Source organism: Nelumbo nucifera, chromosome 5 (genome assembly GCF_055504915.1).
Source record: "Nelumbo nucifera cultivar China Antique chromosome 5, China Antique-T2T, whole genome shotgun sequence".
NCBI lineage: Eukaryota > Viridiplantae > Streptophyta > Magnoliopsida > Proteales > Nelumbonaceae > Nelumbo > Nelumbo nucifera.
Genome location: NC_142653.1, coordinates 31,860,512 through 31,883,947, shown reverse-complemented (window position 1 = coordinate 31,883,947; position 23,436 = coordinate 31,860,512). Strand labels below are relative to the sequence as shown.

Sequence of the window (23,436 nt, the reverse complement as noted above, 5' to 3'; positions counted from 1 at the left end):
ACCCCCTTTTGTTAGCCTTCTGTCCAAAAAAGCCATTACAATATTTTTAATCCCCATACTACCCTTATAATAACTAGGAGAAAAACATTGTTCATCTTCCCCATCCTTCTGATACCACCCTTCTGTTCCTTCACATTTCTCTCTTTTCCTCTCTCTCCTCTCTCTCCCGTGATCTCTCTTCTTGCCCTTCCCCTTAACAGTGTCAGGATTGAACCCATTTAATTCAATCCCGATCTCTCTCTCCATTGAGCTGGGGACAACGTTCCAACGCCTTGTGGAGCCTCTAAAAACCAATGAACAAAATACATCTTTTCATTGCTTCTCTTATGTGAAACCATTTACAGAAGATACATGTTTTTGGCGTATGTAGTCCACGAGTCCAACCACGACGTGATGCCGGCTCCGGCTCGTGGAGTCAACTGATCATTGTAGCCTCAGCTGATCGTTGAATTCCCCCATATTGAATTGTTAAGAGAAAGATTTGCCAAGTTTGTCGATTGTAGCCTCAGCTAATCGCTGAATTGCTAGAATGACTACTGATTGTTCTCCATTTTTCTCCTTTGATGATTCAAAGATATTTGAGCAGAGAGGGAAAGGGAGTCCTGAGATGGAGATAAATAAAAAAAAAAAGAAGAAAAGAGGAACAAAGTAAATGAGGCCGATAATCTAATGAATGTTGGAAGAAGTGAGGATATATAGGAAAGGATAAGAGGATTGAGATGGGAAGGGGAGAGAAATTTCAAGGGTAGAGAGAGGGGGGAGGGAGGAAATAGGTTTTGTTCCGTGTAGATTTGTCAAATCGGATAAAATCAAAAGCTTGGAAAGGAAATCAGCATAGTCTACAGATTTGGTAGTTAGTAAGTAGTCGATGGGCATGATGACGCCAAAACCGCGCATCTTCTGTAAATGGTTTTGGTAATTAGTAACTAGTCGATGGGCGTGATGATGCCAAAACTGCATATCTTCTGTGAATGGTTTTGGTAGTTAATAAGTAGTCCCCGAGTCCAACCACAATGAACACATTTAGATCGGGATGTGATGTTGGCTCCGGTTCCAGCTCCACAAGTGCTACAAGAGGAGTCTTCGATTCCGTTTTGGGAGAGTTGGGAGAGAGAAAGAATGAGAGAGGATGGTGAAAGAGGGGAAAATAAGAGAAGAAAGGGAAAACAATAGGTTTTAAGAGAAAATGGCAAAAAAAGAAAATAGAAAAAGTTTAGTAGGGTATTTTGGTAATTTAACACATCCTGTCATCTGACTTAGCAGTCAATGGGGGTCTTTGTTATAGACCCCATAGTACAAGGGGGGGGGGGTCTTTGTAATTTACCTAAAAAGTTATTCAGTTCACCCACTTCAGTAGTTATCGAACACCTAGATGACCCAACCAGTAGTAAACCTGACTCATTTTAAATTTTCTTCCCCATTTCAACATCTTAAAACTAGGGGTGGCAACGAATCGAGCTTTTCACGAGCTATTCAAGCTCGGCTCGGCTCGGCTCGGCTCGTGAGGCGAATATATATATATTAAATAAAATATTACAATTTTTAATTTTTTATATATAATTTTTATTTTTATAAAGTATTTTTTCTCAAAATCAAATTTGAACCGAACTCGAATTTATGCATTTTTTACTCAAACCACACTCAAGCTCAAGGTTTTGGCTCAAACCAAGCTCAAATTTAAGCTCGAGCCTGGTACTATTCGACTCGACTCGACTTGAATCCACTACTATTAAAACAGAAAGAAACCGCCCGGCAAATCTATACCGTCAAACCAACGCAGTTACGCAGATCTCCCACCCAAAATCCAACCGGACGAAAAACCCAAAGCCCTTCCCCGAAAGATGTAGACGGGGTTCTGTCAATCTATGAAAACAATGAGGGTATTTAGGTAAATGAGATCCCACTTACCACAACTTTTCCGTCAAAATTAATGGAAGCAAAAGACGCGCCTCTTCGTGGGAAACTATAAAATGATTTACCACGTCATCCGACCGCACGTGCGGGGTCCTTCAAAAGAACCAGCTTGAGGCGTCGTCTCCTTTCAGTTCCCTTTCCCTCCTGCTTAAGGGTTCTCTACTTCTCTCCCCCCTCTCTCTCTCCCCTTCCTTCCTCTTTAATTTATTCCTGCAAAAAAGAAAAAAAAAACCAAAAAATATAATAAAAAGGAAAAAAACCGAAAAAAGAAAGCCAGAAGAAACCCTAGTTTTCTATCACCTTTAGTGAGTCATCGTCAATCAAAACTCAAACCTTGAAACCAGATATCTCTGTATCGGTTTGTGTTTGTATCGACTCTTTTTTTGTTTTTTGTTTTCAATCGTATTGTTCAATCTCCGATACTGCAATGGCGTCTGTTCCTCCACCAACGGCGCAGCCAATCCAGCAGCAGTCTCAGCAGCAGCAGCAGCAACCACCGCAAGTACAGACGCCTGTGGCGTTCACCAACGCTTCTCTGTACGTTGGAGATCTCGACCCTTCGGTTGGTGAAGCCCAGCTCTATGATCTGTTCAGTCAGGTTGCCCCAGTTGTTTCGGTTCGTGTTTGCCGAGACCAGATCAGGAGGGTCTCACTTGGCTATGGTTATGTTAATTATAACAACCATCAGGATGGTTAGAACTTCTTGATCCTTCGTTGTATTGTCTTTTGCTTTACCTAGTTTTCTTCTGTTGTGATGATCGTAGCATAGTTTGTATGCTGTTCATGTTGCATGTCTGTATGTTAGGGTTGCAGATTAATCTAGGTTTCCGTGTTGATCGAAATGTGGAATCATCATGATTCATGTTTATACTATTTAGAGATTGTTACATACATTGGGATTTCGCTGGATTATTTGTATTTGTTTGGCCCGTTTTTATGAATTTATTTTCACCGGTTGGTTTATTGTTACTAATAATCTGCAAATTTGCCTATTGTCAATTGATTTTATTCAATCAATCGTTTACTCTTGGATACTTATTATGATTTGAAAGAAAGTTGGTTATTTCTTATTGATAAAAGAGAAATTTATGGCTACTAGTAATTTTGGAACTATTTTCTTGTGATCTCTCATGATTGTGGTCATGGAATGAAGCTGAGCTATTATGACCTGATAATTGGAGTCTTCCTCATAAGTGTCTTATAATGTATTATTTTTCATCACTAAATGGGAAAAATATTATTTTTCATCACTGAATGGGAAATAAGACCAGTGGGTTTCTCACATTCTGAATGTTATCAATTAATTGGTTCATAGAACATTTTGGTTTAGGGCTTTTCTGATTTGTTCTGGTTTTCTTACATGTGTTTGATAGCCATGAGTAATGTGTTTGCGTTTCATTTTAGTTTTGAGCTCATAAAATTATCATAAGGGAGACATCACCGAATAAATAAAGAAAAAAAAAGATTTTATATTTTGAGATTCCAAAATTACTTCATTTCTATTTTTTTCTAATACTTTCCTGTGATAACTTATTTTTAGATATAGATTTATCAATTTGGTGATGATTTAGAAACTGAAATGATCATGTCTTCCCTTTGCGAGTGATGTCCAACGACCAATCTATGTCTGTGATATACTAGTAGATTATTAACCCTTTTATTGCTGAAATTCCTCTGTAATATATACTTTTCTTTTCTTCTTTTCCTAGGACAAAAATAGAGGCTTCACCCCTCTATTCTCTGAAGTTCCTTTTCTTTCTTCCATGTTTTTCATGAATATGTTGATTTTCTATGTTTTAAATGAAGTTTATACATTTTTTTGAATATTATAGGCAAATTAATAGTGAAAGATGGTTGTTGCTGTTATGGAACCTAAGGAATTACCTTAGGATTCATGTTTTTTCTTCCAAATAAAAAAAAAAAGAATCACCTAGGTGACAATTAACAATGAAAAATGGGTTTTGTTCCAAAAAAAAAAATCACCAAGCCTTTGCCTCAACGCCTTGAAGACTATGCCTCTAAGGTCCACTCCCTTGATCAAGGAATACAAAGACAGCTTAACATATGGAGCAATGAGTTCACATGGCCACATCATTCTTTTGATCCTCCTATAAAACATGACATGCAATCAACCAAATGAAAAACCAAACCACCCATCACCCAATGTGTGCTTGCTTGGGTCATTTGGTTTTGATGTGTTCACATGGCACACTAACAAAAAATCAAGTTATCTAATGAGTGCATCTTGTTGTTGCTACCCCAAATGGCACACAAACAACCCACTAATATATGAAAAAATAGAGATTGCCTCTAGGGCCTACTACCTTACTATGACAATTTAGAAACACCAAGGTAGCTTAACATGTTGAACAATGAGTTCACAAAACACAAGCAAGCTATCAATCAAATGAAAAACCAAATCATTGAATGAGTACATGCTTGGGTGATTTGGTTTCAATGAACTTGCATGGTCATAACACTTTCTTGTAACTCTATAAGAAAAATAGAAATATTAACAATCAAATGAAAAATCAAATCACCTAATGACTGCATACCTTTTTCTTACATTAAACGATACAAAACAACCCACTAATATATGAAAAAATAGGGACCTCTAAGGTCTACTACCTTACTATGACAATCAAGAAATGCCAAAGTTGCCTAACATGTGTTGTACATGTTTACATGATTTCTTGTGACCTTCCAATAAAACACTTAACATTTTATCAATTAAAAGAAATACCAAATCACCCATTGAGTGCATGCCTAGGTGACATGCTAATAATCAAATTTAAAACCAAATCACCTTGTGAGTGCATGCCTATGTGATTTGGTTTTGATTAGTCTACATGGTCACAACACTTTTTTGTTGTCTCTACCTCAAGTAGGGGTTTGAATTGGACCGGATTTGGTCCAATCCGATCTGGTCCAATATGAGTCCATTACAATTGGATGAGTTCCAATCCAATCCAATGAACACTTGACCAGTCTGTTCAAATTGGTTTTAACCATCAATGCACTCAATGTTGGTCCAATCTGACCCAATCCAAATATCCAATATAAATCCATTGCTCCATCCAATCCGTCCAAATTGATTTTGTTTTGACTGGGATCCAACCCAAAGCTATTACAGTGAACACCCCTAACCCCAAGTGGTATATGGACTACCCACTATCCTATGATCCACTACCTTACTATAAATCAAGAGATTACTACCTAATTTTGACAATCAGGTGGTACCAAGGTAGCTTAACATGTAGAGTGACACCTAGGCAATAAAGCACTCATGGAGTGTCGTCTCACTTAATCGCCAAACTATTCATTTTGAGTTAAAATACTAGTTTCTTTTTATTATTTTTCTTACTTGTTAGGATTCAGTCAATACGTATACTGTCTTAAACCCTTGAAGAGCTCAAAACCTGAACTGATAAGCATGGATGCACTTAAAACCCCCTCTATCGTAGGTGATGCCTAGGTGCCTGACCAGGCAACTAGGTTACAAGGTGCCCCCCTATCACTAGGCCTGTTCATGGGCTAGGCTTGTTCTTCGCTTTTGCCAAAATTCTAATGGGCCCAGCCTGAAGCCTGAGCCCAAAACAGTGTAAAGTCGACCCCGAAGCCCTGCCTGTGAACATGTCTACCCTTTGCCTAGCCTCACCTCGGCACCTTGAAAACTATGGGTGGTTTGGCCTATTGTGACAATCAGATCTCTCTTCTCCTATAACATCTTTTTTTTTTTTTTTTTTTCAAAAATAGGAAGTCGTTTTGGCAAACTAACATATTGTCTTGTCCACTTCAAGATGGTTGTAACATCAGCATCATTAGAGTTCTTTTTCTTTTTAGTTTTTCTTGTGGCATCTAATAAATCCAAATTTCTTCTTTTTTCCTTTGTGCCCTGAATGGTAAGTTATGCTTAATTTTTCTGAATAAAGTTAGTTGAGCAGTTTGGAACATGATGGTTGCAATTCCTGTTTATTGATTTTTAAGCTATTTTCTATCATTTAGTATCTTCGTCTTGATTTTTTCCAATTATTTATTGCAGCTACTAATGCTTTGGAGCTCTTGAATTTTACACCCATTAATGGGAAGCCTATAAGGATTATGTTCTCACATCGAGATCCTAGTATTCGAAAAAGTGGATATGCCAATGTTTTTATCAAGAACCTTGATACATCAATAGATAACAAAGCATTGCATGATATTTTTGCTTCTTTTGGCACTGTCCTTTCTTGCAAGGTGGCCACTGATAACAATGCTCAATCAAAAGGATATGGATTTGTACAGTTTGACCAGGAGGAGGCTGCACAGAAGGCCATTAAACAGTTAAATGGAATGCTGATAAATGATAAACAAGTATATGTTGGTCTTTTTGTTCGCCGTCAGGAAAGGGATAGAACAAATGGATCATCAAGGTTCACTAATGTATATGTAAAAAATTTATCTGAAGCTATTACAGATGAGGACCTTAAGAAAGTTTTTGGCGCTTATGGTCCTATTACTAGTGCGCTTGTTATGAAGGATTCAAATGGAAAATCGAGAAGCTTTGGTTTTGTGAATTTTCAGAACCCAGATGATGCTGCTTCTGCAGTTGAGAAGCTAAACGGAACTACTTATGATGACAAGGTTTGGTATGTTGGGAAGGCTCAGAAAAAATCCGAGAGAGAAGCTGAGTTAAAGGCTAAATATGAACAGGAAAGAAATGGTAGGCTGGAAAAGCTACAAGGTGCTAACTTGTATCTAAAAAATCTTGATGATACCATTGACGATGAGAAATTGAAGGAGTTATTTTCTGAATTTGGCACAATAACATCCTGCAAGGTATCACGCTTAATGAAGCATTTGGATTTCTTTTGTTGCTGTTTAAAATTCATGTATTTATGGTGTTCTTTTCCATTCAGGTCATGCTTGATCCTCAAGGACTGAGCAAGGGATCAGGTTTTGTGGCATTCTCTACCCCAGAGGAAGCTACCAGAGCTGTAAGCTTCTATTCCCTTTTCTATGCACTTCTTTTAATTAATATATCGGTACATGCACCCTTCTTCCATATATTTGATGTCATTGAAATTTATGCAGGTAAATGAAATGAATGGGAAGATGATTGGACGGAAGCCTCTGTATGTTGCTGTGGCCCAAAGGAAAGAAGAAAGAAAGGCACGGCTTCAGGTGATCTATTGCAAATCTTTGGTGGAAAATAGTTTATTTTAGTTATTGCTCTGTCTCTTGCCTTGCAGAAATCATATTCATGTTTGGTGAGAGAAAATAGTTGGGTAAATAAACCATTTATTACAAGGATGATACTTTCTAATTCTTTGGTGTATTTTATATATGGAAGAATCTATATGCTTCCAGAGAGACATTATTACAAGGTCTTGTGACACCAATTACTTTTGCATATGTTTGATGTATTTGATTCCTGGTTCCAGCTTCTTGTATTCTTAACTACTCATTGAACATGGGATTCTCTTGGTTGATTGAAGTGAACACATCCCTGTATTTAATGCTAATGGAGGTTCAGCTATTTGTTATATTCTATTACAGGCTCACTTTGCTCAAATCCGAGCACCTGGTGGAATGGCACCTGTGCCGTCAGGTATGCCTGGGTTTCATCCTGGTGGCCCTAGGCTAACTCCTCAGCAGCTGTATTTTGGTCAAGGTACTGGTCTGATCCCACCTCAGCCGGCAGGGTATGGGTTCCAGCAACAACTCTTGCCTGGAATCCGACCTGGTGTTGCTCCAAATTTTATTATGCCATACCACCTCCAGAGGCAAGGACAGCCTGGACAACGAATGGGATTAAGGCGAGGCGGAACCCCACAACAGATGCAGCAGCAGGTGCATTATTGTTGTTCTTCACCTTTCATTTGTAGTAAAGATAATTGAGAACGTACTTAGCCCCATGCCCCCAAAAAACAATCTGGTGATTGTGTAATGCATACACCATCTACTGTGTCTGTGTTTGTGCAGGCATCAGTTATTGTCTAAATTGGTGATTTTTTTACTTTTAGTTGATACAGCGTAATGCAAATCAAAGCTTTAGATTCATGCCAAATGCACGGAATGGAGTTGAGCCATCTATGGTACCTCAGGGCCTTATGGGTCCAATGATGCCTTTGCCACTTGATGTTTCTGGGATGCCTGTGTCTCCAATGGATGTGTCACGTCCTGGACCAGTGCCGATAACAACTCTTGCTTCTGCTCTAGCTTCTGCAAGCCCAGAACATCAACGCTTGGTATGTAAATTTTCCATTATAATGCATTGATTGATCTTGTGCTCTTTTGTATTGCTGAAACATATATTTTTTGTTTTTATTTTGCAAAAATTTTAGATGCTTGGTGAACAACTGTTTCCTCTTGTGGAACGTATTGAACACGACCTTGCTGGGAAAGTCACTGGGATGCTGCTGGAGATGGATCAGACGGAGGTCCTCCATCTCATAGAGTCTCCAGATGCACTGAAGAAAAAGGTTGCTGAGGCGTTGGATGTCCTCCGGTTAGCTGCAACTGGCTCGGATGCCTCTGACCAGCTTGGTTCACTGTCATTAAATGACTAAATCAATTTGTTTCTATTGGTGTGTGCATTCCTTTTTGTGTGCTCGGGGCCCAATTTTTTTAAACAGGGCATGGTGAGTTGTCTTTGTTTGGGATTTCCTCCGAACTAATTTTATATATAGGTCTATGGGATTCTTTTTGGTGAGTTTGAGACTGTTCTCCGACATTTGTCAGCGACTTTTAGGATTTTATGGTAATTTGCGATGGATACTTGTTATTATATTATTCCTCTCCCTCCCCGTCTGTTTTTGTGGTAGTTCAAAACTTATGTTTACCTTTATTCAATAAATTGAGTAATTAAATCTATAAATTATCATAATATATTAATATATAGTTTAAAATTCTTATTATAATTTCAACCAAGGTTCAAAATATTGATATGCGGTAGTCGATGTATCGAGCAGTTTTGATAGTATTTTATTTTTTCAGTTTTTTTTTAATCTGGTTTAAAGGGGCTGGTTTAAGGTTTGTTTACCCTCTGAACCGGTTGAGACCTTGAAACACCCCCTGTATCGGGAAGCTCCTGATACGATACGTATTTGAACCTTGATTTAAATTTAATAAATATTACCTTTTAGATTAGTTATTATACACATTAAATTGAAGAAAAGTGACCAAATCACCTAAGGGCCCATTTGGTTCATAAGAATAGGGGTCTAGAATCGAAATCCAAATGGGCTATTCCAATTCCAATTGTTTGGTTGGGTGAAATCAGAATCACATTCCCATTCTTGGTAGAATGGTATTCCAACATTTGAAGGATCCCTTTCTCTTTTGAATGAAATCCCATTCCAATTGATTCTGATTCATGTCTAAACCCAGTAGATTATGGGAGTAGATCATTTTGATTTTAATTCCTAAGGATTTTGATTCCAATTCTAAAACCAAACGGGACCCTTGGCTCCAATTGAAATGGAATCATCTTCCCAAGGGAGGGGGAGGGATTGGCCCATTCCCTCGAATTGGGGAATGCCATTCCACTGAGATTGGCTTCTATTAGGGCACACAAGTACGGAGATATTCTCAATGTAAGGTAGTGAAGGCTGCTCGAACAGGCTTTGCCCTAATTGAAGCCGAACTCCATTCCACTAAGAATGGGAATGGGATTCCAGTTCCACCTAACCAAAATTGGCCTAGGTGGAAGTTAGTTGCTTCTGTACAAGACTGCTTAGGAAACTTTACATATTTCTTTATTGATCAAAAAAATCTACTTCAAGGGCATATAGCCTTATAATTGAGTAGGGATGGCAACTTCCACCCAATCTAGTGGGTAACAACTCCGGGAGGTGGGTTTTGTTTGAAAAATTGATTTTGAGATTTTACAACCCATATGGGTACAAGTAGGATGCAATGTTAGGATAAGCCTGATGCTCCTGATAAATAAATAAATAAATATATATATACATACATATTTGCATGACCAAATTACCCTCAAAGGGCCTATTAATCTTAATAAATATGTTTAGGACAAAATTATCCCTGGCCTGGGCACGGGCCTGCACTAGGCCTACACATTTTAGAGTTGGGCCTGAGCCTAATATTTCAAGCCCAGCCCTGGCCTGACCCATCCCACATATTTAAAATATATGCATAATTGTTAAATATAAGCTATCAGGGGTGATTTTATCATAAAAATATTTAATAAGATTGACTGGCCACTTTAGGGGAGTTTGGTCATATAAAATACTTAAGTGCTTACATGGAAAACTTCTATTAATGCTCACTAAATGGAAATCTAGTAGAATGTGAATTTTGGACAATAAAACTCACTGACAGGGGACTCTCTAGAAGTGGTAAGTTTAAGAGAAATGTGAAAAAGTCATGATGAATTTTAGATAATACCCTTAGTGCTTATAATTAAATTACTAATATACCAAAGGATATTACAAGTTTTAAATTGAAAACCCAAAGCCTTTCTCACCCACCTAGATTTTATGCATTATAAACTTACAATATCGAAATGTTCCAGATGTGTGGCTGAAAGTGGTGTGATCATCCTGTGACTAAATCTGAACTCTATTAACTTATGCATTATGTGTCAAATTTAATAATGTTTTGAATCTTATCACGGATAATTGACAATTTGCATTTTCTACATTTTTCGATCAAATATTTGAAAGATTTGATGTTTGTTCATAGCATCTTGCTTGTTTATTACTTAACAAAAAAAATTGGTGTTAATTCTGAACCTGACCTACGAAGTACCAACCCAACCTGCCCCACCTTCAAATGCAGACACGGTGGGGATCAGGAATGGTTTGGATTTTAAAAATCCAATCTGCTGTGGGTTTCAAGAGGGTATGGGTTGGGAGGTTTGGGGAGATGAGGAGAGTAACATTTACAAAACTCTATCCAAACCCGCCCCATTGTCATTTCTAGGTTTAGGTGATGAAAAAACAAGTATACTTGTGGCTTGTGGCAGGCAATACAATGACTAAACCACTACTTCAAGAAATGCTCATAGTAATGGTGCATGTGACATTTCGCATCAACATTGCACTATAGTACACGCGCATCTGGACTTTAATTCTGGGATTAGGGATTGTCATCATTTCTATTTACCGTGGAACAAACTTACACCTATAAGATTGATTACTAGCTTACTGCGACTAGTCAGTAATTACTGCTCACTTAGTTGTGAATCGCATGTCAGGATTCTATTTAAGTTACTAACGTTGAACTCTTTGGAACAAATGATAAAAGTCCCGATCTGCTTCAACATGGCTGTTTCTCCAGTAGTATACAAGCTGGACAATCACTCAGCTGATGGAAAAAACAGTAAAGCTAAGCAAAACTGTATATATAGAGCAGATCCTGACTCAAAACAATAAACCTGTTCCAACATCTCACCTTCCATGAGCCACAGCAATACAAGGGTAATGGAGAAAATGAACATCAGTCTATAACTCACAATTCACCCATGCCAACTGGTTGATTGCTAAATTTATTTTTATCTATTTAACCCTCTCATTTGGAGGCCAAGCATTCTTTTCTAGCAAACTCCAATCAAACTGAGATGCAGAACATTTCTTACAGGAATTGTTAGTTCTGAAATGAGATTGTGCAAATGGTGCCCTCAGTCAACTCCTGTATCAGATGAAGTTTCGGATGTCCAATGACTTGACGTCAACCATTTCCTCGTCCTTGAACTCCTCCCTGGAATAGGACAAAAATCAATTTATAAATAACAAATCTACAAACATCGTGGTAAATGTAAACATAGCATGATTTGAAATCCAAGCCAAATATGGCTTTTAGTCATTCAAGAAAAGAGGGTGGGCAGTTACGTAAAATATCTTAATTGTTTCTAAGCTATCATGTAACTATGTAAGCATTCAATTGAAATCAATCTATCAGGATAATATGGGGCTTATAAAAGTAAAGTGGATTGTGAATGTACTAGCAAGTGGCATCATACCGTTTCTTCTGAGTTTCCATGGCTTCAAGGGCATCTTTCTTCAGCTCTTCCAACTGGGCTTTAGCAATTTTGAGCTCCAACTGTTCCTCATACTTTGGCAAATCTTCCCTCCGAATGCCAAGCCTAATTATATTGACAAGTAGAGAAAGAGCAGTAAAACTATGTACAGTCATTCTGTTCTATATCCCAGAAACTAGGGAAGCAACAACAAGGACAACAGATGTGATCATTAGTAGTATGGCACCTTTTTTTTTGACAAGTTAGGTGCCTTTCTTGTCATCTAAGTAATTGGACATTAGGCAATGGTAATTTATTGGATATGATTTATGTTGACATGTGCCATATTTTTAATGTATAATTATTTTTGTATTTTGTAATGAAAAACTAAAGAAAGCTTTGTAACTTTTCAAAGACTTTTCTTATACTGACTTCACTAGAGGATGGAGTGCCATAGCTGGTTCCTCATCCTTTTCTCCTATGGTACAGGAAAGTTGGACCCCGCCACGTTGCTTTAGAGTGAAACTGAATTTTGATGGAAGCTTTCCAGGAAACCCAGGCCCCTCAGGTATAGGGGGTGTCTTCAGAGATGAGTGTAGAGTGTTGGCCCTTTACTCAGGTCCTTTAGGGGTTGGAGATTCCTTAAGGGCAAAAGTTTTCGCCTTACCCCAAGGTCTCAGGTTGGCAAAACAATAGGGAATGCAACAGTTAGAAGTGGAGGGAGATTCCAAACTGGTAATAGGCTGGATGCAAGGAAGAAGCTTGGGCATGTGGCTTTTCAGACAACAGATTAGAGAAATCTTGAGATTAGCAAGAGAGATTGGGGTGCAGTTTAAATGGGCAAGAAGTTCAGCAAATGGAATGGCTGATGCTTTAGCTAAGCAAGGAGTTAATAAGCACAGCGAGTTGTTTTGGGCTTGTTTGTAAGTCTGATTTTGTCAAAGGGCTGTCCATCCAGCCTTTGGATGGTGACAGTTGTATCCTATAACTAAAGAAAAGAAAGCTAATAATAATGAATTTTGCATATCACATGTAAGACATTATGTTATTGATTTTTTACTTGGAAAAATCACTTTTAATCATGCCTTTCTGCCTTGCTAAAAGAACAGCCAACCTACTGATATGTACTCAATTGTAAACTGTTATTAGCTCCCCAAAATTTTACTTCCTTCATAATGTCTATATTTCCAAGCACCTAAAATGTTTAGAGGTTCCCTTGGAACCTAATGTAAGATTTATTGGGGTAGATATATGCCACTTTACCATCTTTTGTAAATTTGTAAATTCTGTTTAATATGCTCAATAAAATTTGATTATTACCGATTTAAAAACAAAATTATCCAGGATCATTATCAGTGCATAAGGCATGCCTTGTACTAATGTAAACCTTTCCTTTAAAACATGTGGGGAAGAAATTCACGACAGTATCAAATTCACTACAGGTGCATTTATCCAAAAAAATTCACTATAGGTGCAACAAGTTAAATTATGTCACAAGAACCAAGAAAAAGGGTCAACCAGTAGGATTCAAATTCTGGAGTGAAACTTACTTCTTATTGATTGTATCAAATTCGTTCATAAGAAGAGCCATCCCCTTCTTGTCAGACCTCAGAAGTGGCTTCTTGATCTCTTTCTCAACTTTCTCCAATGCATCCATCATCATAGCCTCTGCACCAAGGTCATCAGTGAGGCCTCTCCTGCAAAAGATGTTAAATAATACATTAGGTGTAACCTTTTTTGTCCCCCTTTTCTTTTTGTGGATCAATTACATGACACAAAACCAGTAATATAAGAAGTCATGAGTTAAGTTTCATTGCAAGCCATATATAGATGTGAAATGCATAATCAAGTCATTCCTTCACTAGTAAATGCAACATCAAATAGAAAAGTAGAAATCGATGGTCTATCCCCAACTTTCAAAAACATTCATAAACAAAAATCTGGTTGGAGAAAGATCATGGTAATAAGAAGAATAATCTAAATAGAAAGTTAATAAACATTAAAAGTCAGATGGATGAGCAAAAACAAAAGTCAGGGGGATATAACAGCACATACTTGATTCGTATCTCCTTCAATGTCAACAGATACGTTCGAGCATCTTGAATACCTTGTGTGCGTGTCTGAATTGTGTGCTGAATCCGTTGGGATTCTGAGAACAAGTCTGCCCTGCAAGTTGGACATGGAAAGGCACGCAAATGTATCACTCAATGGCACAATATTATTGTGACAATAGAAAAGTGCAAATTGTCTAATGCATTGATGCTGAAGTGCCAAGATAAGTGAGTTGACTTGCAGGACATTAGATGAGAAGACACCTATGAACAATTTGCTAATCATAAAAAAAGCCGTGAGAAGACACCTCTGACAAGTCAGCATTTTTTTGTGAAAATTATGGTCTACCCCACCTCACAAATTTCCATTTATTTATTTATTTTTAGTTTATTTTGCAAAATGCCCACTTATCACCCACCTCTGTTTGTAACAGTGAAATTTGGGAGGTGGGGGAATCAATATTTGCCCTATTTTTTTTATCAGCAATAATGATTAATTTATTAAGTAAATATATGTGAGATTACTACAAATTGATGACCAAAGTGTCATCCCCAAAAAACATAACCAATATGACAAAGAGGCCAAGTACAGATGCTGCCTTGCAGCCCCTTGTTTAGCTAAAGTATCTCTGCTAACCCATTTGCACTCCTAATCCACCTGAAATCAACATTTGTATCCTTCGCTAACCTTTCAACTTCCCTGAAAATATGTTTAGAAGTTCATGGAATATGTCTTTACATTTTGCCCAATAAATAAGTACTTTTGAATCCCCTTCCACTTCCACCTGTCAAAAACTCAATTGCTTTGCTAACCAGTCCTTGTAGTAAAGCCAGTAACTCAGCCTTCACTGAGTTTGTAATGCCAATTGGTCCTGTGCATAGAGCCAAAATCTTACTCTCCAAGTTCCTGATTGCTCCACCTATTCCTACCATTCCCGGGTTGCCCAAGGAGCTTCCATCAAAGTTCAACTTTACTTTGCTAACCTCTGGCAGTTTCCACTCTGCTCTTAGTTTATCTTTTTCTCTAGATGACTGTGCTATTTGCTTATTTCCTTCTATGCCCTTGGAATGTCAGTAACTGAGAAAAGCTGAAAGCTGTCTAATGTTTTTATCCACAAGGCAACCCTCGCTTTTATACTGTCAATTACCTCCTCCAAAGTCCTACTCTTTCCAGCAAAAATTCTGTTATTCCTTTTCTCCCACACCACCCAAGCAATAGCTGCCTTAGTGACTCTCCGATTTATTCTTCCTCTCTTCTTTTGTTGCCTCAAGAAGTTTGGATTGAAAATGTCCGTCACCTCTTGGGGAGAGTCCCACATTATTCTTATCCCTACCTATATTCATGGAAAAAATTTTGGCCTAAAAGATGTTGCTACATTTCAAAATAAGCCCTTTCTATGGACAAGTGCAAAATTAAAAAATATAAGTTCAAGTGGCTAATATTAGTTAGGAAACCCACCAATACAAGGTGGGATAATAGAAATGATGTGGAATGTAGGATGAAACTTGTGGCCAATACATAAAGGTCCCTTGCAGGAGAGGACAGTTTGGATCAGAAATTTTATCCACCCACATAGCACTAGTAGTCTAGGCTGTATAGGGAAGCTCCTTACTTGAGCCAGAGATCAAATCTTTTTCCATTTATGCCACATCTATGAGACCCATAATTTAACAATGGATATGGCGCTGAACAGAATGGAATGGTGAAACAGGATGCAAGCTAACCCACATAGTTGGGACAAGGCTTACGTGATGATACCACGTCTCTCAAAGAACCATTCAACCTAAAGGCTTAAGCTATTAGGTGAGGTCCTTGAATAGGTTGATATTATTTAACATGCCCCCTCACACGAAAGCCCATTGGGCTTGAAGAGTGAACAAGCACCAGCCCACCCATACCTTGTGCCGAAACTTAATTAATTATAATAGGGGTAATGAGGATCGAACACTAGACCACTTGGCCAAAGTGGCTCTGATACCATCTCCAAGAACCATTCAACCTAAAGGCTTAAGCTATTAGGTGAGGATAGGTTGATATTTTTTAACAACGTCCAAATCAAGGAAGAAGATGTAACAAAGAAAAAGAATAATGACATATATAAACTATAAAGCAGATAAAATAATGACATGTAAACAGAAGCTTTCATTCCCTCATTTTCGGTCAAACTGAGGCATTTGATGCATAAATGTGGACCAACAGGGGTTAAACATATTCCCCAGGAATTCCTTTTTTATGGTCAAAAAGAATTTATGAACTGATAAGAAAAACTGGTTCATTGGCACCAAGAAAATTGCTGATACCAGTTGCATGATAACTTTGTACGCTGTAGATAACCCATGCTCTGGGATAAATGGTCAAAGCTCTGGATCAATGTGACCGACCAACATGAAATATAGAGACATTTACGAGCACAATGTCAAGTTGTCAACTATATCAAATGAAGATCTACAGCATTTATGTTCACAAAAGATCCCAAGTTCAAATGAAAATGCTTACTTTTCTCTCACAGTCTTCATGACCTTTGCATACTGAGCAACTGCAGCTGGATCATCTGGATCTATTGTGATCTTCTCCTTCCGTAGTACACCCAGGGCTGTATCGAACTTCTTCTTAACCTCCAAGAAGATGTTCTTCAACATCTCTTTTACCCCAAGTGCATGTATAAAAGTCAGGAAAATAGATCATAGAGAAGCTGACATGTAAACAGAAAACCAAAAATGCCACTCACCATCTCCCTTGAGAGCAGGAGGTGCTGCTGGTGCTGCTTGTTTGGCAAAGAAACGGGCTGGAACAATATGGTCCTGTTGTAGAACTATCTGACCAGCATACAACTGTGAAGGCATAATAATCAGACGAGACAGAGCTAGTAACTAGTAAAAGAAAAAAAAGAAGAAGCACAAATTCAAAGAATTAAGCGGAATAGAGTATAAAATGGGACACCGGATACTGGCTATGGACAAATTGAAAGTTGCATCTGAGGCTTAATGCTGCTTAAGAAAATGTTAACCTTTCAATAGAAAAAGGACAAAAAGAAGATAAGAAAAATCAGAAATCAGTAATTCCTTCAGGATTGCAGATATTGACATCAGTATGACATGTTTACTGGCTATTTATAGGCCTTTATATGGTGGAATGGAAAACCAGGATTTATGCAGTTGAGCTATTGTTAGGACTTAGAACCACTTTGGAGTTAAATAATTTTAAGACATAATGAGGCATCATCTGGTAAAATGAAAAAATAATGCCTAAATCCACTCAAATAATCAACCAAGTTGAAGTTTCACAAGTTTATCTTCTTACTACATGTTTTTCTTAAGGGACCATATTTCTTCCAAGTGCTAATATCATTGTTCCTTCTATTTGGACTTGATATTTCCATCTGAAGACTTTTAAGCATTTTAAATTGGATGTAACGAGGTGTTTTAAACATATGGTGCTCAGATGATAAAATCATTGTAATCATCTTTACAATTTTTTTCTATCATACCAGAGACAAGAGAACTTTCATAGGTTAAAGGGCTAAAAGGACTAGGAGAAGGTCAAGTAGGCGAGTTGAAGTTGTAGGAAAAGACCAAAGGACTATGAGTTAACAGCAGCTTTTCTTTCTCTTTCAGTTTTTGATAGGTAAAAATTAATTGTGTTAGCATATAATAGGGGTAAATTGCTAAAACATCCCCTTAGGTTTTGGACCATTTCTGAAACCTCCCCTGAAGTTTGGTAATTGCAAATTTGCAATCACCTCACCTAAACTTTTTGACACAGTTGCAAGTGGACACCCTCTGTTAGAATCCTCTAACAAGAAACATGAAAACGTCCAAAATACCCATGTAGTTACTTTGACCAAAGTGTTTATTTTCCTAATTTTCTATTCATATCAATTGCTACCCCAAGCACTTCCAATCTCTTTTCCAAAATTGATTTAATTTCCAATTTTGCCCTTCATATCAATTGCTCAAAGGTAAAGCTGCAACTTTAAACTCTCTTTTTTTGTTGTTGTTCATAAAGTTTGTATTGTTTTTTACTGTAGAAACCAACCTCAATAGTAATTGCATGGGTATTTTGGACATTTCCATGTCTCTTGTAAGAGGATTTTAACAAAGGGGGTCTACTTGCAACAATGTCAAAAAGTTCAGGGGGTTTCAGCAATGGTGAGAAACTTCAGAGGAGGTTTCAGCAATTTACCCTATAATAGGGGAACATGATTTGTTTAGTAACCCCTGAATAAGGCTCAATTAAGTTATACTGCATCCACGATCCACCATCATTATACTCTTCAAATACTGAAACAAGTGGACTTGTCATGTAGGCCATGAAGAGAAGAGTATCTTAATTGAAAGAAACACATGGAACTATTGAAAACAAAGTACCATGGCTTTCAGACCAAGAGGCTGATCAAGGCAACAATAAAAATCAATTGCCAGCCAAAGTCAATGAATTAATGCAGGAAAAGGTCCTGGATCTTTAAACCCATGGGGAGAGCAATGCAGTGGACCATGAAAACCATAAAGGCTAAAAACTTTTCTCCAAAGGCCCAACTAGATATCATCAAGATGTACCAGCAATCTCTTTTCCAAAATCCACAACAGCTATGCCTAAAACTTTGTACACGATCTCATTGCTTTGGGGTAAAAAGAATGTATAAATAACTTGATTAGTACCCTTGTAGCAAAACAATTCTTAACTTTTTTATGGGTAAAAGTTCATAGTTCCTTTTAGTTGTTAGTACTTAATGGTATTGCATACAATGAGAGTGAAAATTCTGAGTTTAGATTTGTTAGCTTCCATTAGTTTCCATCTATGTTACCTAGATGTGGTTAGGACATGGATGAACGGGGTTTCAGATGATGAGAGTAGGACCCAAGCAGAAATCCTCGAGTTAGTTAAGCTGAAGGCTGCACATTGGGAGAAAACTTTGGATGATTTCAAAGTCTTTTCACTGAATGATATCTTGAAAACTTGGAAAGAGGTGGCACTATCGACTATAGACAAGGCAAGAACAATGTTGGAATGGAAGCCCCCAGCCCCCAATTTTATAAAACTCAACTTTGATGGAAGCTTCATTGGTAATAGGGGATTGGCAGGGGTAAGGAGAGTCTTCAGAGATAAAGAAGGCAGAGTGGAGGCTCTATATTCAGGTCCCTTGGAGCATAGTGACACATTGACAGCTGAACTGGTTAGTGTACTGCAGGGGTTAAGGCTTGCAAAACAAATGGGCTTCCACAACCTACAGGTGGAAGGGGATTCCCAAGTAGTCATCTCATGGACCAGAAATAGCTCCCAGATTCCTTGGGTATTCAGGCATAAATTCAGGGAGGTCGTAAGCCTAACAAGGGAACTAAATGCTTCCTTTAAGTGGGTAAGAAGAATAACAAATGGAATGGCAGATTCTCTGGCTAAACAAGGGGCTGTGAGAAGGCAAATATTTTGGGAAAATCTGTAATCGTTGTCAATTTCGGGTGGAAATCACACCCCAGACCTTGTGATTCCTAATCTTTCATTAATAAAATTCCTTTTCTGCTGATCACAAACAAAAAAGGTTTCAGATAGATGACACCCATGTACAGGTTTATGGGTATCATATATATAGGTTTCCATGACCATGAGACCTTCAGGTATTTGTGTAAAGCCTTATAAGAGGTTTTAAGAAAACTCGATTATAAAGATGAAGATGGTTTTATAATCTTACTTATCTTTTGCCACCAATTCTTTGGCTACAAATCAATGGATTGCTTTCCATTTCAAAGACTGTATTCTAAGGCATCAAGTATGATTTAATAACATGGGCATCTACCATGAAACTGTTCGTTGCATCTCAAGGTGTATGATTTGTGAAATACTTGCTCCTTATGCAATGTAAGTGTAGAATCAGTCTCTCATCTCTTCCTACATTGTCTTTACTCAGCTAAAATCTGGGAGCACTTAAGCTACCTGGTGGTGCCCATTGCCTTAAATTGATTTTCCAGTTTGACTGCATCTTGGCTGTTGAAGGGCCTCGACAAACAAAGCACATTCTTTGAAAACCTTATTTTATTTGCTAAATGTTGGTGTATTTGGAAGGGAAGAAGCAACCTAATCTTTGGAGGAATGGAATGCATGGTGAACCCAAGTAATAGGGATGAAAGAATGTATCAATGTACTATAAGCATCTGTTTTATCTGATACTCAGGAGCTATAGAAGAATTCCCAAATCTTTATAATGACGAGTATGATCTTTGATGGACTCTATAGTTACATCATCATCCAAGCCTTATCCCAAGTTCCCAACTATAATGGGATCGGCTACACAAGTCCTGTTTCGCTATTCTGTTCTGTTGAATGCCATATTCATTGTTAAATTATGGACCCTATAGTTACATAGTTCTATATTTTTGTAGGGAGAGGGGATCTTCCCAAATACATTTGGTGAGATGGAACTATACTTCATTCTATTATAAACCATTTCAATTGGGTGCAATTTTCTATCAACCTCCTCTTTTTTTTTTTTTTGAATATGTGAGGTATTTAGCCTCCATTTTTTTACCAGCTTCCATTTGAATGGGAATTGGAGGAACATTTCAAGATGGAGGAGGAGATCAGTATCAGTTGAATGAATTGATCTTGGTTATTCAAATGGAGAAGGGATAATAGGAAATGAAGGAATATTTAGAAATGGCTAAGTCAAACAATATAGGTGGTTTAATCTAATTCAAGTGTAGGCTATCCAGTCATTCAATGAGATGACAATCGGAGCACTTAAAAAATTGGGTGAAACAAGATTAATTTCGATTGGAGTACTCAATGTGCTTTGAAGGAGCGTATTGAAACAATAAACAAAGAATGCCAAGTTCTTTTCAAACCTTCAAGGGGAAACAGCAGCCAACAAGGGAAATTTTGATCAATTTAGGAAAAATAGAATAGTTTCAGCCTAACATTTTGGCTCATTAGACGGGAAAAAAGAGCATTAAGGACATCACTGAAAGTGGAGGAGCTTCAGTCCATTTCAAGTGGCTTTATAACGCAATACTTATCTTATGATGATAACTGGAGTTTATGGAAATGTTATCATGCAGGATACTAATGCCTCGTGCAAATAATAGAATAAAATAAAAATAAAAATAATATTTTGATACCCATCCGCAGATTTTAGAACTGCAAGTTACTCCATCGATCTCAAACCCAATTACAATCTATAATTAAATAGAAACACAAAGAAGTTTCTCCCATGTATCACCATCTTACCAGAAGTATGAAATTAGAACTGGATTTTTTTCCATAAATTTTAATCAAGTTCCATTTTATTTGCACTAGACGAATCTATCAGCAGAATTTTCCGCCGAAGCTCATCATCATTTTCCAAGTAAACGTAATCCAACAATTGTTTGGTTCACCAAATCAGGAGAAAAACATAATCCATCATCCAGAAAATGGATCTCAAACCCTAAAAAGCAATTGTTGACCATCCACATTTTCTAGTCTCAACCAACAGCATAGACGACAAAATCTTCTGCGGTTAAATACCCTAGCTCTATGTTTTCCTCATGGGGTAATCTTTCGATTTACGCTCAGAGTCTCGTAAACAAAAACCAAAACAAGAAACAAGAAAAAGAGGAAGAAATTAAAACAATGAATGCGTAATCACTTGATGTGGATTGAAGTGGATCACCTGTTTAGATCTCGATAGAATACGAGAAGTGAATGCCATGACCGGAGCTTCTGTTCTCTCGGCTGAACTTCTGTTAGGATCCTAGGTCCGTGCAAGCGAGGAGGTATCTCTCCCGCTGAAGCCCACGGTTTTACAAATTCTTCAATTCGCTGATAGAACGCGCTGTCAATTTCTAAGATCGGCCGTTTGAAAAGTACTACTGAAATGGCTGAATACGACTTAATGACTTATTGCTTTAAAGCTGTGAGCTCCTCAATCAATGGCTGTATCTGAACATGGGTTAATTACTAGAGCCAAGCGGGGGGAGATAGCAATTTCTGACACCGGATCTCCCGCCCACGAGAACATGTATAGTTGAAATAAACGTGGGAAGATTATAGTGGACAGGTTTTGGGAATTAGGGTACGGTATTAAGCTAAATTCAATCATCCTCGCCCACATTGGAAAGCATGTATTAGATGTCAAATTTAATAATATTTTGAATTTGATGTAAATGATCATTGATAGTTTATTATCAAAAAAAATTGTGTTTTTTATATTTTTAATTAAAATAATTGGAAATTTGGTTGTTTGTTTGTGTTATTTTACTTATTTATTGTTTTTATATAACGAGAAATAAAAGAAAATTAGATACGAGTTTTAAACCCAACCCATTTATATGCAGAGAGGAGATCAAATCAGCCCCCCACAAGACTTTGCCCCACAACAACTCCTGACATGTATTGGGAACATCTCCTAATGATGACATCATCATTCCTAGTACTATTATCGGGAGATGTTTCCAATACAGGGGATGTGTTGTGGGGGGCTGATTTGAAGGGTAGGGTCAGGGAGTGTTTTGCATTTGCATGTGCAATGGAGGGTTTGGATTCTCAAAATCCAACACACTACGGGATTTAATGCGAGTACGGGTTGAGAGATTTAAAAAGGTAGATAGCATCTAAAATTTACAAAACCCTCCCCAAACCTGCTTTGTTGTCATCCCTAGAGCCAAGACATGAACAACAAAAACAAAATAAATAAATGAAAAGTCTAATGTAGGAAAATAGATTTATCAAGTAAGAGAAAATAGAAGAGAGATTGGAGAATTTGGGAGTGAAAAAGGAAAAGTTTTGGGAATTATATATTTATATTATAAAAATTAAAGAGAGGTTAGCTCGATTGATCATGTGGTAGAAAAATATATGAGGTTGAAAAAACAAAATTATGAAAAATATTATCATTTTCGGTCTGCCCCCAAAATTCTAGGATTGGGCTAAGGATGGTAAGGGTGGATTGGATGCGACTATTTGCAAGACATGGCTTGAATGGCTCAATTGCTAATCGAACCAAGCTCAAATAATATAAATCTCAGCTACGAAGCTTGCAAGTTTATATATAATATTTTTTATTTTTATATGTATAATAAGAAATAACTTTTATATGTATAATTTTATTTTTCATGTATACAATAAGAAATTATTTTTATATGTCTAATTTTTAATTTTTTATATAAAGCTTGGTTCATTGTCAAGTTCAAGCCAAGCTTAAACTTGAACATATGAGCTTTTTAGTAGAATCGATTTTTAGCTCATTGAGCTCGAACAATATAATTTTTTATTGAGCCAAGCTTGAATAATCTAATATTCGTGTTGGCTCAATTGGAATCCACCCCTAGCTTGGGCCTAGGCTTTAGGCTTAAGCCTAAAAACATGTTAGCTTAGCCTAGTCTAACCTGCTTTGCCACATATTTATACATATATTATATGTGAAAAAGTATATTACAGCCAATTGCAGAATTCTAAATTTCATTGTAACTCTACATAATTTAAAATGACAAACACCCCCACCTTATAAGACTAGTACCTCCCCATGAATTGGTATC

The 23,436-nt window shown here is 37.4% G+C and overlaps 2 protein-coding genes across 3 annotated transcripts; one reads left to right on the top strand and one right to left on the bottom strand.

Moving 5' to 3' along the window:
• Window positions 1-2,043: 2,043 nt before the first annotated feature.
• On the top strand, window positions 2,044-8,683 carry LOC104600166 (polyadenylate-binding protein 3). 2 transcript variants are annotated; one of them, XM_019198247.2, is made up of 7 exons: window positions 2,044-2,606; window positions 5,957-6,732; window positions 6,813-6,890; window positions 6,988-7,077; window positions 7,453-7,746; window positions 7,929-8,144; window positions 8,241-8,683. In XM_019198247.2, exons 1-7 carry the CDS (start codon window positions 2,342-2,344, stop codon window positions 8,463-8,465), a joined length of 1,944 nt encoding a protein of 647 aa, XP_019053792.1. In that variant the 5' UTR covers window positions 2,044-2,341; the 3' UTR covers window positions 8,466-8,683. The 2 variants fall into 2 exon arrangements, with proteins under 2 accessions (XP_019053792.1, XP_019053791.1); XM_019198246.2 differs by having other exon boundaries at window positions 7,920-8,144.
• A 2,559-nt stretch (window positions 8,684-11,242) lies between these two features.
• Window positions 11,243-21,923, bottom strand: LOC104599984 (putative ATP synthase 24 kDa subunit, mitochondrial). The gene is made up of 7 exons (XM_010262760.3): window positions 21,573-21,923; window positions 16,659-16,761; window positions 16,427-16,571; window positions 13,934-14,044; window positions 13,429-13,575; window positions 11,882-12,004; window positions 11,243-11,619 (listed from the first exon to the last, which is right to left on the bottom strand). The coding sequence occupies exons 1-7, from the start codon at window positions 21,609-21,611 to the stop codon at window positions 11,556-11,558; spliced, it is 732 nt and encodes a 243-aa protein (XP_010261062.1). The 5' UTR covers window positions 21,612-21,923; the 3' UTR covers window positions 11,243-11,555.
• Window positions 21,924-23,436: the final 1,513 nt, after the last annotated feature.

Bases quoted from the DNA above. Each gene is read 5' to 3' on its own strand.
- LOC104600166 (XM_019198246.2), top strand. From the start codon at position 2,342: ATGGCGTCTGTTCCTCCACCAACGGCGCAGCCAATCCAGCAGCAGTCT. The intron at 6,733-6,812 runs GTATCACGCTTA...TTTTCCATTCAG, and splicing joins GCACAATAACATCCTGCAAG to GTCATGCTTGATCCTCAAGG. The intron at 7,078-7,452 runs GTGATCTATTGC...ATTCTATTACAG, and splicing joins AAAGAAAGGCACGGCTTCAG to GCTCACTTTGCTCAAATCCG.
- LOC104599984 (XM_010262760.3), bottom strand. From the start codon at position 21,611: ATGGCATTCACTTCTCGTATTCTATCGAGATCTAAACAG. The intron at 14,045-16,426 runs GTAAGCATTTTC...TCCAACTTGCAG, and splicing joins ATGAAGACTGTGAGAGAAAA to GGCAGACTTGTTCTCAGAAT. The intron at 12,005-13,428 runs GTAAGTTTCACT...CAATATAATTAG, and splicing joins TTTGATACAATCAATAAGAA to GCTTGGCATTCGGAGGGAAG.